The sequence below is a fragment of the Electrona antarctica genome (assembly GCF_951216825.1).
Source record: "Electrona antarctica genome assembly, chromosome: 19".
NCBI lineage: Eukaryota > Metazoa > Chordata > Actinopteri > Myctophiformes > Myctophidae > Electrona > Electrona antarctica.
The window spans coordinates 41,446,952-41,460,287 of NC_136800.1; the positions used below are offsets into that span (position 1 = coordinate 41,446,952).

The 13,336-nt window shown below is 48.8% G+C and overlaps 1 protein-coding gene across 5 annotated transcripts in view; it reads left to right on the top strand.

Annotated features, from left to right (window-relative positions):
- LOC306912600 (storkhead-box protein 2-like) overlaps positions 1 to 11,571 on the top strand; it is a 112,405-nt gene extending 100,834 nt beyond the window's left edge. For 4 of the 5 annotated variants that reach the window (XM_079488944.1, XM_079488946.1, XM_079488948.1 and 1 more), the window contains 6 exons: positions 717 to 1,027; positions 2,642 to 2,938; positions 3,555 to 3,911; positions 4,691 to 5,483; positions 6,938 to 7,676; positions 10,207 to 11,571. In XM_079488944.1, coding sequence (XP_079345070.1) covers positions 717 to 1,027; positions 2,642 to 2,938; positions 3,555 to 3,911; positions 4,691 to 5,483; positions 6,938 to 7,676; positions 10,207 to 10,417 — 2,708 coding nt within the window. In that variant the 3' untranslated portion in view covers positions 10,418 to 11,571. The remainder of the gene's footprint in view (positions 1 to 716; positions 1,028 to 2,641; positions 2,939 to 3,554; positions 3,912 to 4,690; positions 5,484 to 6,937; positions 7,677 to 10,206) is intronic. The other variant, XM_079488945.1, reaches the window with a different exon arrangement.
- Positions 11,572 to 13,336: the final 1,765 nt, after the last annotated feature.

The window sequence follows — 13,336 nt, forward strand, 5'->3', positions numbered from 1 at the left end:
CAGGCCTTGATGTCCGTTGTAATGGCATATTTTACACTTTGGTTGCATGCTGAAAATAGCCGATCTACAAGCTCACAACGCGTCGCAGCGCGGCGCGTTTTAGTCTTAGTTTTAGTCGACGAAATCAACACTGACCACTGGTATGGATAAATAATTATTCTGAGGCACTAACATTCATTGATGTTTCTTATTAGTAAAAACCCTCTGGATAAAGACGAACGCATATCATTGATTAAGGACGGTAACTCTCGCGACGACCGTATTACAATGTAGGCATTTAGCAGACGCTCTTAATCCAGAGCGATTTACATTAAGCAAGAACAAAAAGCATGGCAATACATCACATACATAAAAAGTAGTTGTCATGAAACATGCGTAAGCTAAGAACGTAACAGTGGAATATCTATATAATGAAACTATACATATAAACTATACATATATACTGTACTATGCTATACATATACTATGATGTGCTATGACTGCATACAATGCAATTCTAGTGCTGTCTACATAACATGCTATACGTCTGTATCAAATGCTATCTAAGTCTACATAAAGTGCTATCTAAGGGGCTATAGGGCAAGTGCTACGGGCCATGATGTAGTCTAAAAAGGTGGGTTTTCAGACTACGGTGGAAGATTGGGAGTGAGGCTGCAGTTCTGATTGGTTGCTTTGAATGCCAGCATCAGAGTTTTGTATTATTCTGTGTATTACAGGCGGCGACTCGTCGTACAACAACAGTTACCGCGACGACCCGCCCAGCCACCACACCACGCTGCAGCGCCGCTCCCCCAAAGACCACCGGGGGGAGGCCGCGCCCTACCCCTCGCCGCACCCCTCGCCGCAGACGCCCCCCACCACCACCACCACGCAGCAGACCACAGGGGCCGCCGTCACCGCCACGGAGAAGAGCCGCAGCACGCTGAGCTTCCCCTTCAAGACGGACACGCTCACCAAGCACCGCGGGGGCGGGGCCGGCACCGAGACCGAGGGGAAGGGCAGCGCCGGGCGAAAGTTCGGCCTCAAGGTAATGAGATGATCATGTTTTTTTTTTTTTAATTAGTATTATTTTTATCCCACGATTTTGTAACCCATTTTTCACCCCTGTGTCAATTCACCTATAATAAACTTTAATAATAAATTTATGTAGCACCTTTCATACATAAATGCAGCTCAAAGTGCTTCACAGGGCAGAACACAAAAATAGAATACAATAAGCCAAGTAGTTAAAATGATAGAACAATGGCAAAGAACAAGTCGGGACAGAGTAGGAACGCAGATATTAAAACTCAACTAAAAGCAAGAGTGAAGAGGTGAGTCTTGAGTTGAGATTTAAAAATGTCTACAGCTAAGACACGGCCTCTCCGACTTAGACACTCCCACTTGGACACTTTCCAGCCGGGCTCATTCATTCCAATGTAAATATCATGGATTTTACACATTAAATACTGGTTCATTTTTGGAACCAGACCTTCAAAATCTCTTCCAAATCCGTCGACAAGGCCTGCCGTATGCCCTGAAAAAATATGTGTGTGACATTACTCTTTTAAAACAATGTTTTATCATATAGGAAAACTATTGTGGACCAAATGGACCCGGTTGGTTCCATTTGTACACTCTCAGAGTTACAGACCCATAAGGGTCCATTTGGTTCCTAACTATCTCTAATTGAGCTCCCTCAAGGACCCCTAGGGGTCCCTGGACCCCACTTTGGGAACCACTGTATTACATCATCCCATAGGTGTTTTTCCAACAGGCTTTGGAAAAACTTTTTTTTTTAAACTTTCCCGGTCATGTGATTGACGTGGTGTCCCGGGAACCCCCAAAACAAATGGTGACCGATTCAGTGAACCAATAGGCTGGTGAACAAACGGCGCCATCCAGCATAAACAAAAAAGAAACTCTGAAAATTCGTGTTTGGCAGCGAATGTGTTTTAAATACAGTCCACAGGACTACAGAAGAATTAGAAACATCAGCAGGGTATTTGAAGGTGAAATTAACCCATTTAGGCCTGACGTCGAAATTTAAAAAAAATATTTTTAAAATGTCTTCTCATGTTTCTGTATCAGTGGTTCTCAATATTTCGTGTCAAGGACCCCAAAAATTATCTGTAATTTGCCGCAGACCCCCATCTGAAAATATGTTGTTCCAGGGACCTCCCCAGAAGCAAAGATTTGAGTTAACAACTGAAACTCTGAAAGAATATATTCAAAGATTTCCACGATTAAAAAAATAAAAAAAAATAAAAAAAAAATAGCAGGCCTACAAGCTCGTAGCTTTTTTTTTTTTTTTAGCTTGTAGATCTGCTATTTTTCAATAGCTACATAACACTAACATAATGCTTAAAACACCAAAAGGGGTTCCCGCCGAAAATGGGTTAAGCCTTCGTGCAACTCAACTAAACTCTCTCTCTCTCTCTCTCTCTCTCACTCTCTCTCTCTCTCTCTCTCTCTCTCTCTCTCTCTCTCTCCTCTCTCTCTCTCTCTCTACTCTCTCTCTCTCTCTGTCTCTCTACTCTCTCTCTCTCTCTCTCTCTCTCTCTCTCTCTCTCTCTCTCTCTCTCTCTCTCTCTCTCTCTCTCTACTCTCTCTCTCTCTCTGTCTCTCTACTCTCTCTCTCTGTCTCTCTCTCTCTCTGAAGTTGTTCCGACTGAGCTTCAAGAAGGACAAGACCAAGCAGCTGGCCACCTTCTCGGCCCAGTTCCCCCCAGAGGAGTGGCCCCTGCGTGACGAGGAGGTCCCCAGCACGCTGCCGCGCACCGTGGAGATGGAGATCATCCGGAGGATCAACCCGGACCTGACGGTGGAGAACCTGGCGCGACACACGGCCGTCATGAAGCGCCTGGAGGAGGAGCGCGCCCAGCGCAGCAAGGCCTCCTCGGCCAATCAGAGCTCCCGGAGCCGGCGGAGCGGGGGCCGGCACCGCAAGCCCTCGCAGGTATGAAGGAAGGCTCAAGAATTATGATAGGCTGGGAGTTTTTTATTTTATTTTTTTATTCAGTTAGTTTTAGCGGATTTCCTATTTTATCATTTGTTTTTATTCAATGATAATGCTAATAGTTTTAGTTAGTTTTTGATTAGTTTTAGTGTTAGTTTTATAGTTTGCTTTTCTTTCTTTTTTTCGTTTTATACTTTGGGTTTTTTGTCAGATTGTAAACGAGTGACGTGCGGTGTAAAACTGATACAGCGAAATAAATAGATTAAGATTTCATATCATCCTGAAAAGCTAATAAATGGACAAAAAAGAAAACTAATAGCATTATGAAATATCATTTCAGTTCCATTTAGTAAGCTGTGTAAACACAATACAGTTTCACTTAGTTACCGTTTATCGTTTTTTATTCATAGTTTTTATTTAGTTATTTAGAACAACAAATACAGATAATTATGTGTGTCCTTGACATGAAATAGTTTGAGAACCACTGACATAGAAACATACATTTTTCATCTGTTCTCAGGTCTTAATGGGTTTAAATGTTTATTTTTTCATTATTTTATCTTCCGTTATTTCGTTGTTGTTGTACCAACAACCCCTTGCGTTCTCCTTCCCTCAGACCAAAGCGGCCCGCTCGCACAGCAAGCCTCGGTCGTCGGGTCGAGGAGGAGGGGGCGATCCGCGCAACCCGGGCGAGGACCCCGCGCCGGGCGAGCGGGACTACCGGGCGTACTCGTCGTCGCTGGCGCGCTCGCCGCGGGAGCACGCGGTGGCGGCGGAGCGGCAGCGGGCGCGGCTGCACCTCGCCCACAGCAACCCCAACATCCTGGACGCCTCGGCACACCTGCCCGTCACGCCCGAGTGGGACGTGTCGGGCGAGCTGGCCAAGCGGCGCACCGAGATGCCCTTCCCCGAGCCCAGCCACGGGCCGTCGGCGCACCACTCCAAGGTGCACCGGTCACACTCCCACACACAGGTACACCACTCCAAGGTGCACCGGTCACACTCCCACACACAGGTACACCACTCCAAGGTGCACCGGTCACACTCCCACACACAGGTACACCACTCCAAGGTGCACCGGTCACACTCCCACACACAGGTACACCACTCCAAGGTGCACCGGTCACACTCCCACACACAGGTACACCACTGCAAGGTGCACCGGTCACACTCCCACACACAGGTACACCACTCCAAGGTGCACCGGTCACACTCCCACACACAGGTACACCACTCCAAGGTGCACCGGTCACACTCCCACACACAGGTACACCACTGCAAGGTGCACCGGTCACACTCCCACACACAGGTACACCACTCCAAGGTGCACCTGTATCGGTCACAAATGTAGGGGACATGTGTGTCAGTGGTCACCCTCCTTTGGGCCAATGTGGCACTGGTGCCCATTTACAAGCTCACACGAAGCTTGTAGATCTGCTATTTTCAAAAATAATCTTGGACAAAAAGTGACAATTGTGGAATATATTTGAAACATTTTAAAAACACAAATCTGTCATGGGGGTACCTGGCCCAACGTATTATTAGATGTAGGGTCCTTAGTTGGGCAAATGCATTCGTCTGGGGGTCCTTGATAACATCCCCCACCCTACAGGAGAGGAAGTCTTACTGTAATATTACTGTAGTATTAACTGTGGCCCTGTCCCCCATCCCCCACCCAACAGGAGAGGAAGTCTTACTGTAATATTACTGTAATATTAACCGTGGCCCTGTCTCCCATCCCCCGCCCAACAGGAGAGGAAGTCTCGAGGGGAGCGCCAGGGGGACAAGGCCAAGGAACGCTCCCGCTCCATGGACAACTCCAAGGGGCCACTAGGGGGCGTCATCGGCGGCCTCATCGGTCCGCCCGACTACTACGAGGACCGCAGCCGCTACTACACGGACGACGGCACGCTCCGGGCGGCGGCGGCCGCCACGGCGGCGGCGGCCAATCAGAGCTCCTCCTCGCACTACTCGTCGCGGGCCACGCCCCCATCGTCGTCCAAGATGGCGGCGGCGGGGGGAGATAACCCCTCCTCCTCCTCCCATCACCGGGGTGGGCTCACGGAGGGGGGCGGGGGGCGGAGCTTGGAGAAGTGCTCCAAGAGCAGGGACAGCGTGCTGCCGGCATACTCTCCCAAGCCGCCGCACCGCGCCACGCCTCACGCCTCGTCCTCAGCCCTCCCCCTGCTCGCCGGCGACGACGAGTACTTCAACCGCGATGCCTCCTCCTCGCTGCCGCTCTCGCTCGTGGCCGACCCCACGTTGCTGCTGCTGCCGCCGGGAACTCTGGGTAGGAAGAGCGTGACCGGCGCCTGTCACGACGGCGGCGTCTCAAAAGGGGGCGGGGTCTCCGGCGGGGTGGAGGCACGGCTGCAGACGGACAGACAGACGCCGCATCCGCCCGACTACAAGGAGGAGGTGTTGGGGGGGAAGGGGGGAAGTCTGCCGCCCATGCCCCTCCCCCCCCTCCTCTCCGGGGGGGACCTCACCCCCCACGCCGCCGCCCTGCTGGCCAACGGACGGCCTCCCCACGCCGGGACACAAGGTCATTGTAGTTTTATCTTATTTATGTTGTTGTAGTTTTATCTTACTTCCTCCCCATGCAACACAAGATTATTGTAGTTTTATCTTACTTCCTCCCCATGCCGGGACACAAGGTTATTGTAGTTTTATATTAAAGATTATTGTAGTTTTATCTTAAAAGGTTATTGTAGTTTTATATTAAAGATTATTGTAGTTTTATCTTAAAAGGTTATTGTAGTTTTATATTAAAGATTATTGTAGTTTTATCTTAAAAGGTTATTGTAGTTTTATATTAAAGATTATTGTAGTTTTAGCTTACTTCCTCCCCACGCCTCACAATGTTATTGTAGTTTTTTATTATTTCCTTAGCGATTGCCATTGGGGGAAAAACACATGCAGAAATGTCTCTAAAAGAGAAAACCAGCACTCACGGAACTCATGTTTTAAGGCACTCTTAATTTATTTAATTGTTGACATGGTATGCTGCAGAGCAGCAGCAACGAACGCTTTTCGGCGTTCAAGCCTTCATCAGCGTTGTCGGAAAAACACATGAAACACGTCATCGGCAGTAAAAGAGTTGAGAGCGTCTGCTGAATGCCTAAATTGTAAATGATACAAGTACAACGTATCGAGGAAGCAATCTGATTGGTTGAAGTAGCCATCTAGCCGTGCTTCAAACGAGCATGATGGAACCAGAGCAAAGTCTGTTGGGTTGCTATGCTAGCGATTTTCTACATTTTTGGTCATTTCTGTCATTATTATTATTATTGTTATTATTGTTATTGCTATTATTTTTTTAGCGAATATCTTCATTATAATGAAATTGAGTTGACGTGTTTTTTTAAGGGTAACTGTTGTATAATCACAATATTACACTCGAGTGTCGTGCTTTACCTTCATTAATGGCATTCTGCACTGCTTACGGAACTGGCGTATCGGCTCCTTCCTGCAGCAACGCAGGCGTGCCATTAATGACGGTAACGTATACACTTCTCTTTCTTTTCCTTTGGGCTTTTCCCTTCAGGGGGGTCGCCACAGCGAATCATCTGCCTCCACCACCTCACCCTGTCCTCTGCCTCCTCTTCTCTCAAACACCAACTAACTTCATGTCCTCTTTCACTACATGCATAAATCTTCTCTTTGGTCTTCCTCTAGGCCTCCTGCCTGGCAGTTCCAACCTCAACATCCTTCTACCGATATAAAGTATACTCACTCTGTATGCGTCCAAACCATCTCAGTCTGGCCTCTCTGGCTTCATCTCCGAAACATCTGACACGCGCTGTCCTGTCCCTCTGATGTACTCGTTCCTGGTCCTATCCATCCTTGTTACTCCTAGAGAGCACCTCAGCATTTTAGTCTCTAAACCATACAACATAGCTGGTCTCACCACGTACCGTATCGTGTAATATTGCTTAATATTGTTAACCTTGACTCCGTAATTAATTAACCCCTGTGATGCCTCCGTCCGTTCCGCAGGAGCGACGACGGCGTCGGAGAAACAACGCAAGGAGATCTTCAGCAAGGACACGCTGTTCAAGCCTCCTCCCAGCATGCCCCTGCCGGGATACAGCTCCCTGAGGAAACCCTGTAGCGGCGGTGGCTCCTCCTCCTCCGGTGGGGGGGGCCTGGCCCCTCCCCCGCTGGCCTCCAAGGGCCTCTCGTCGTCGTCGTGTGACGCGCTGCTGCTGGACTCCTCCTCCTTCTGCCAGGACTCCGCCCCCAAGCCCCTGGTGGCCTCAATGCCGCCGCCCTCCCTCTCCTCCTCCACCGCCCTCCCGTCGGGGGGCGGCGGCGCGGGGGGAGCGGCGGGCGAGGCCTCGTCGGGCTTCGACTACTACAACGTGTCGGACGACGACGAACTAGACGATGTGCCGGGGGTGGGAGGAGGAGGAGGAGGGAAGGGGGGCCGCGGGGCGGACGGGAAGGCCCTGGGGGGCGGCGGCGGGGGCGGCACCAAGGCCATGATGGCGGGCGTGGCCGGGGGAACCATGCAGTGGCTGCTGGAGCGCGAGAAGGAGAGAGACCTGCAGCGGCGCTTCGAGAGGAACCTCACCTTCCCGTCCTCGTCCTCGGCACACGCCAAGGAGAACAGCCTGCCCGACGCGCACCACCACCACCACCACCACCACCACGCACAGCAGGGGGCGCACTCCGCACGCCTGGACAGCATGGACAGCAGCTCCGTCACCGTTGACAGCGGATTCAACTCGCCGCGGTGAGGAGAGCACCCCATTTTTTACACACAAAACTACTTCGGCACAAAAAGTTCTGAAACGTAAACGTTTGGTCGGTTATTTGATTTCTCCCCTTCAGTAATACAAATTGGTGTTGTGTTTTATATCGTTTTCATTGTTGATTAGTCGCCTATACAACGAGGTACAGCTTGTGAGGATCGGGCATTCCTGGAATGAGCAACACAGCTAAACGTGTGGGTAGCGCCTCCAAAACATTTGCCGAAATGGCAAATGAGGAGGAGGTGCCAAGCTGTTGTGGCTGCGTATGGATCTTCCACCCAAGTGTAAAATGAATAAAGTGTAAAAATATATGTGTTGTTTCCTTATTACTGTGGGAGAGTGCAATCATCCAATCTGCAAAGCAACTCAAAACAAGGGTTTCTGAATACCTACCATTTTGGCAATTTGTTTGGAGGCGCTACCCACACGTTGAGCTGTGTTGCTCATTCCACGAATGCCTGGTCCTTACAAGCTATACCTCGTTGAAAAGGTGATTAATCAACGATAAAAACAATATAGAATACAATAGGGGAGAAATAACCGTCCAAAGTTACGTTTCCGAACTTTTGTTGAGTAGAGAGAGAGAGAGAGGAGAGAGAGAGATAGAGGAGAGAGAGAGAGAGAGGAGAGAGAGAGAGAGAGAGAGAGAGAGAGAGGAGAGAGAGAGAGAGAGGAGAGAGAGAGGAGAGGGAGAGGGAGAGAGGGAGAGGGTGGAGAGAGAGAGAGAGGGAGAGAGAGAGAGAGGGGAGAGAGAGAGAGAGAGAGAGAGAGAGAGAGAGGGAGAGAGAGAGAGAGGGAGGAGAGAGGGAGAGAGAGAGAGAGAGAGAGGGAGAGGGAGAGGGGGAGAGGGAGAGGGAGAGGGAGAGGGAGAGAGGGAGAGAGAGAGAGCAATATGTCTCTGTGTACTCTTTGGCCTGCAGAGCCAAAGAGTCGGCAGAGGATGACCTCAGAGGATGACCTCAGAGGATGACCTCAGAGGATGACCTCAGAGGCAGAGGTTCCCAAAGTGCAAGTTCCAGGGGTCCTTGAGGGAGTTCCAGGGGTCCTTGAGGGAGTTGTTCCAGGGGTCCTTGAGGGAGTTCCAGGGGTCCTTGAGGGAGTTCCAGGGGGTCCTTGAGGGAGTTCCAGGGGTCCTTGAGGGAGTTCCAGGGGTCCTTGAGGGAGTTCCAGGGGTCCTTGAGGGAGTTCCAGGGGTCCTTGAGGGAGTTCCAGGGGGTCCCCAGCTATGGTGGAAAGTTAGGAACCAAATGGACCCATTGATCTGTAACTCTGAGAGTGTACAAAAAAAATACAGAAAAAAAAATACATTTTGGTTAAACTAACAGTGATTTTACAATATACATTGTGGTCACAGAGATAGAAATGCCATTAAATGGGGGTCCATAGCCTATAGCCTGGCTAATAAGCCAGACTCAAATCACACTGTCATGTGGTATTTGAGTCTGGAGATGCTGTGTATGGATCTTGTTTCCTGGGGGGGCGGGTTCAAACATTTTCTCTTTGACGCACTTGGTCAGAGCTACTGTCAGTCAAAGGTCTCAAGCATTGAACGTCACTGTACCAAAGCCTGCCCTTATTGCATACCGTGTCCCGATTGGCCACACCAGTTCTCTGGTGTAGGAAATGGGCGTACAATTGAGCCTCTCCAGACCGTAATCCGCCGGCAGGCACATTTTTTTTGCCAACGGCTGATTCGGTCTGGCTTATTAGCCAGGTTACATAGCCTAATGCATGTCAAACGGGGGGTCCTTGGAATGAAACGGGTTGAGAATCACTGCCAGAGCCGTAAATATGTTATCTTATAGGGGGTCCCTGGCATATGTTTTCAAATGGGTGTCCGAATAAATATAAATCAGTGTCATACATATTGTAAAGAAAACCTGGAGACTTTGACATTCACTAGTTGGGTCTTATGATCAAAATAAGAACATTATAATCATGTGCAAAACTGAAAAATGTCAAATTTGACACATTGATGACCCCTGGTGGATAAAAGCCTGAACTGCCCCCCAGTGGTGGAAAGCATAAGCACAGTAACATTTGGAGGTAACTGTACTGTAATTGAGTACGTCAAATTGTCAGTACTTTTACTTCTACTCCATTTCATTTCAGAGGCAAATATTGTACTTTTACTCCACTACAATTATTTGAGAACTTTAGTTACTTTGTAGATGTTGATTATTATTACAAAACAGAACATTAACCACTTCAGCCCTATACACATTTTGGCCATTTGAAAATAGCCAATCTACACAATTGTAGGCGCGTGCGCACGAGTGCGTGTGCCGTGGTACCGAAAAAAACCCTCACCATTTTAATATGAACAGGCCAATTTGGGACACGCAAATAAACTTGACCTTGACCACTTTTTTCCCACCACTGACTGACCCCCCCATCTGTGTGTGTGTGTGTGTGTGTGTGTGTGCGTGTGCGTGTGCGTGTGCGTGTGTGTGTGTGTGTGTGTGCGTGTGCGTGTGCGTGTGCGTGCGCGTGCGTCCACTCTCTCTATAGGACGAGGGAGAGCCTGGCCTCCAACACGTCGTCCATCGTGGAGTCGAACCGCCGCCAGAACCAGAACCTGGCGCTCAGCCCGGGCCACCTGGGCATGGTCCCGCCCCCTTTCTCCTTCCGCGCCATCCCCCCCGACCCGCCGGCCCCGCCCCCTCCGCCCGACAAACTGCAGAAGCCCAACGCCTGCCTGGCCTCCATCACCAGCGTCTAGCCAGAGGGGGGGGGGGGGGGGAGTAAGGGGTTAAAAAGAGACTTGGAATAAAAGCCCCACCTACCCCCAAGCCGCCCATATAAGGACTGTTACAGCGTACGCCTGTCTCTCTGTCTGTCTGACTGTCAGACTGAACTGGCTCAGTGGAGCCGCCCCGCAGTCCCGCTGATGAACTACTACAGCTGTTACACACACACACACGCACACACTACAGTACACACACTCACACTGAAAGGGTACGCACACACAGACACACACACAAATCCAGGCCACCGAGGAACAGCTCTGTTGCACGCACACACACACACACACACACAGATACTCTCCCACAATGCCACTTGGCAGACTATAACCATGTCATTCTACAACCTCTAGTTGTTTACATACTGCTGCGTGCGTGCGTGCATGCGTGTGTACGTGCGTGCGTGTGTATGTGCGTGCGTGCGTGTGTACGTGCGTGTGTACGTGCGTGCGTACGTGCGTGCGTGTGTACGTGCGTGTGTACATGCGTGCACATGTATGTGCGTGCGTGTGTACGTGCGTGCTTACGTGCATGCGTGCGTGTGTACGTGCGTGCTCTGTGATCTCAGGTCATGTTGTTATTCCCACTCCCATTCCAGCTGCTCCAGCTCAGTGTCTCCCCCTAGCGGTGTCTCATGGTATTACAAACATAGAACGCGAGGCCTAAATACAGAATGCAGCTCAGTTATTTGACATTATAATTAATTATCATGATTTTTGGGGGCATAAATCCCCTCCGGATTACTTACACATGATCACAGGTGTGACGTGACATTGTAATTGGCTAGCAAAATGACTGGGAGGGATCTATATTAGCGATTGCGCCGGCAACCACACGAAAGGAATCCACCTCCAGGTGGGACCCCTGTGTCAGCCTCCCTAAACCAGTGGTTCTCAAACCTTTTCATCTCAAGGACCCCCAAATCGACACTAATTAGCCCACGGACACCCATTTGAAAAGATATGCCAGGGACCCCTATATAGAAGACGACCTTTACGGCTCTAGCAGTGAGTCTCAACCATTTTTAATTTCAAGGACCCCCAGTTTGACCAGAATTAGGCCTACAGTCCCCGGGGACCCCCTGGAACTCCCTCAAGGACCCCTAGGGGTCCCCGGACCCCACTTTGGGAACCACTGCCCTAAACCGTTAGTCTCGTAAAAATCTCATAGCCTGCATTAATTTTTTTTTTTTTCACTGTAGGCATTTAGCAGACGCTCTTAATCCAGAGTGATTTATAGTAGGCAAGAACAACACATACAGTTGGGTGCCACCGATATTGTCCCTTATCATTTGATCCATTTAGGCCTGACCTCAAAATCTTAAAAAATCCTTCTAAATCCTCCAGTTTTCTGAAATATATTTTTTATATTTTCACGATTTTTCAAAAATAGCTGACCTACAAGCTCGTAGCGCGCCACTCGGTGGCGCGCTATGAGCTTGTAGATCTGCTATAACTAAATAGCTAAATTATAACATAATGTTTAAAACACCAAAAAGGGTTCCCGCCCAAAATGGGTTAACTGTCCTTTTGCGCAGATCATGCAAACCTCAGCAAAAAGAAAAGGACAATATAGATGGCCTCCAACTGTACATGCTTAATACAAGGACAGTGGTTCTCAAACTTTCATGTCAAGGACCCCCAAAATGATATATGCATTTGGCCATGGACCCCCCCCATCTCAAAATGTGTTGTGCCCCCCCAGAAGCAAAGATTTCTAAAAGGTTTGTAAAAAAAAAAAAGGTAAAAATCCGTTTTTTAGCAGATCTACAAGCCCGTAGCACGGCGCCATGACCCCAACAAACCCTGGCGGCCATCCTGAAGCGTATGTGTGTGCTGAGAGCGCCCCCTAGATGACAGATTGACACAGACCACCAATCAATCCATACCACACCAGTGTTAACTCCAGCAAAGCAGGGATCATGTGACTTTGTTGTTCTTAGTTTGTTTTTGTTTCTTGAGATTTCTTTCTTTTTGTTTGTTTGTTTTTGTTTTGTTTTTTACTAAAAACTCCCTCCTGGGTTTATTTGTAATGGAAATCACGTTTTCCTCCTTCCTTCACATTCACCGTGTCTGCTTTGAGTTGTGTTGCTGTTCTGAACAAATATCTGAGCCATTTGTCACACCTGGTGCTAATCTACGTTATCTTAAACTGGTGCTAATCTACGTTAGCTTAACCCATTTAGGCCTGACCTCAAAATAAAAAAAAAATCTTGAAAATCCTCCAGTTTTCTCAAATAAATATTTTCACGATTTTTCAAAAATAGCAGACCTACAAGCTCATAGCGCGCCACTCGGTGGCGCGCTATGAGCTCGTAGATCTGCTATTTTTCAATAGCTAAATTATAACAATGTTTAAAACACCAAAAGGGGTTCCCGCCCAAAATGGGTTAAACTGGTGCTAATATACGTTAGCTTAAACTGGTGCCATGCACGGCAGAATCGTCAGCCTTCACAGAAGGTTACAGACCCGTATGTAACAAATGGACCCGTGCGGGTCTGTAACCAAATGCACCCGTACAGGTCTGTAACCAAATGGACCCGTACGGGTCTGTTAACTCCTGAGAGGTTGCAAAAGTCTTACTGTGTAACATTCATTTTGGTGACATCTACTGGTAGCACCGTTGTCATTACAGCATCTGTCTGTCTATAATATGGTCTGATAGAACTACAACACACACACACACACACACACACACACACACACACACACACACACACACACACACACACACACACACACATTATTGTGGGGAAAACATACCAGTGAAAGATTACATCAAAACAAAAGGTTACACAGTATGGCTTCAAATGTAAACAGTGGACATTTCACTGAGTTTATTGGCCTCTAGATCTGCAGCCGTCCATTCCCCTCCATGTTCGTGTGTTTTTCCATCC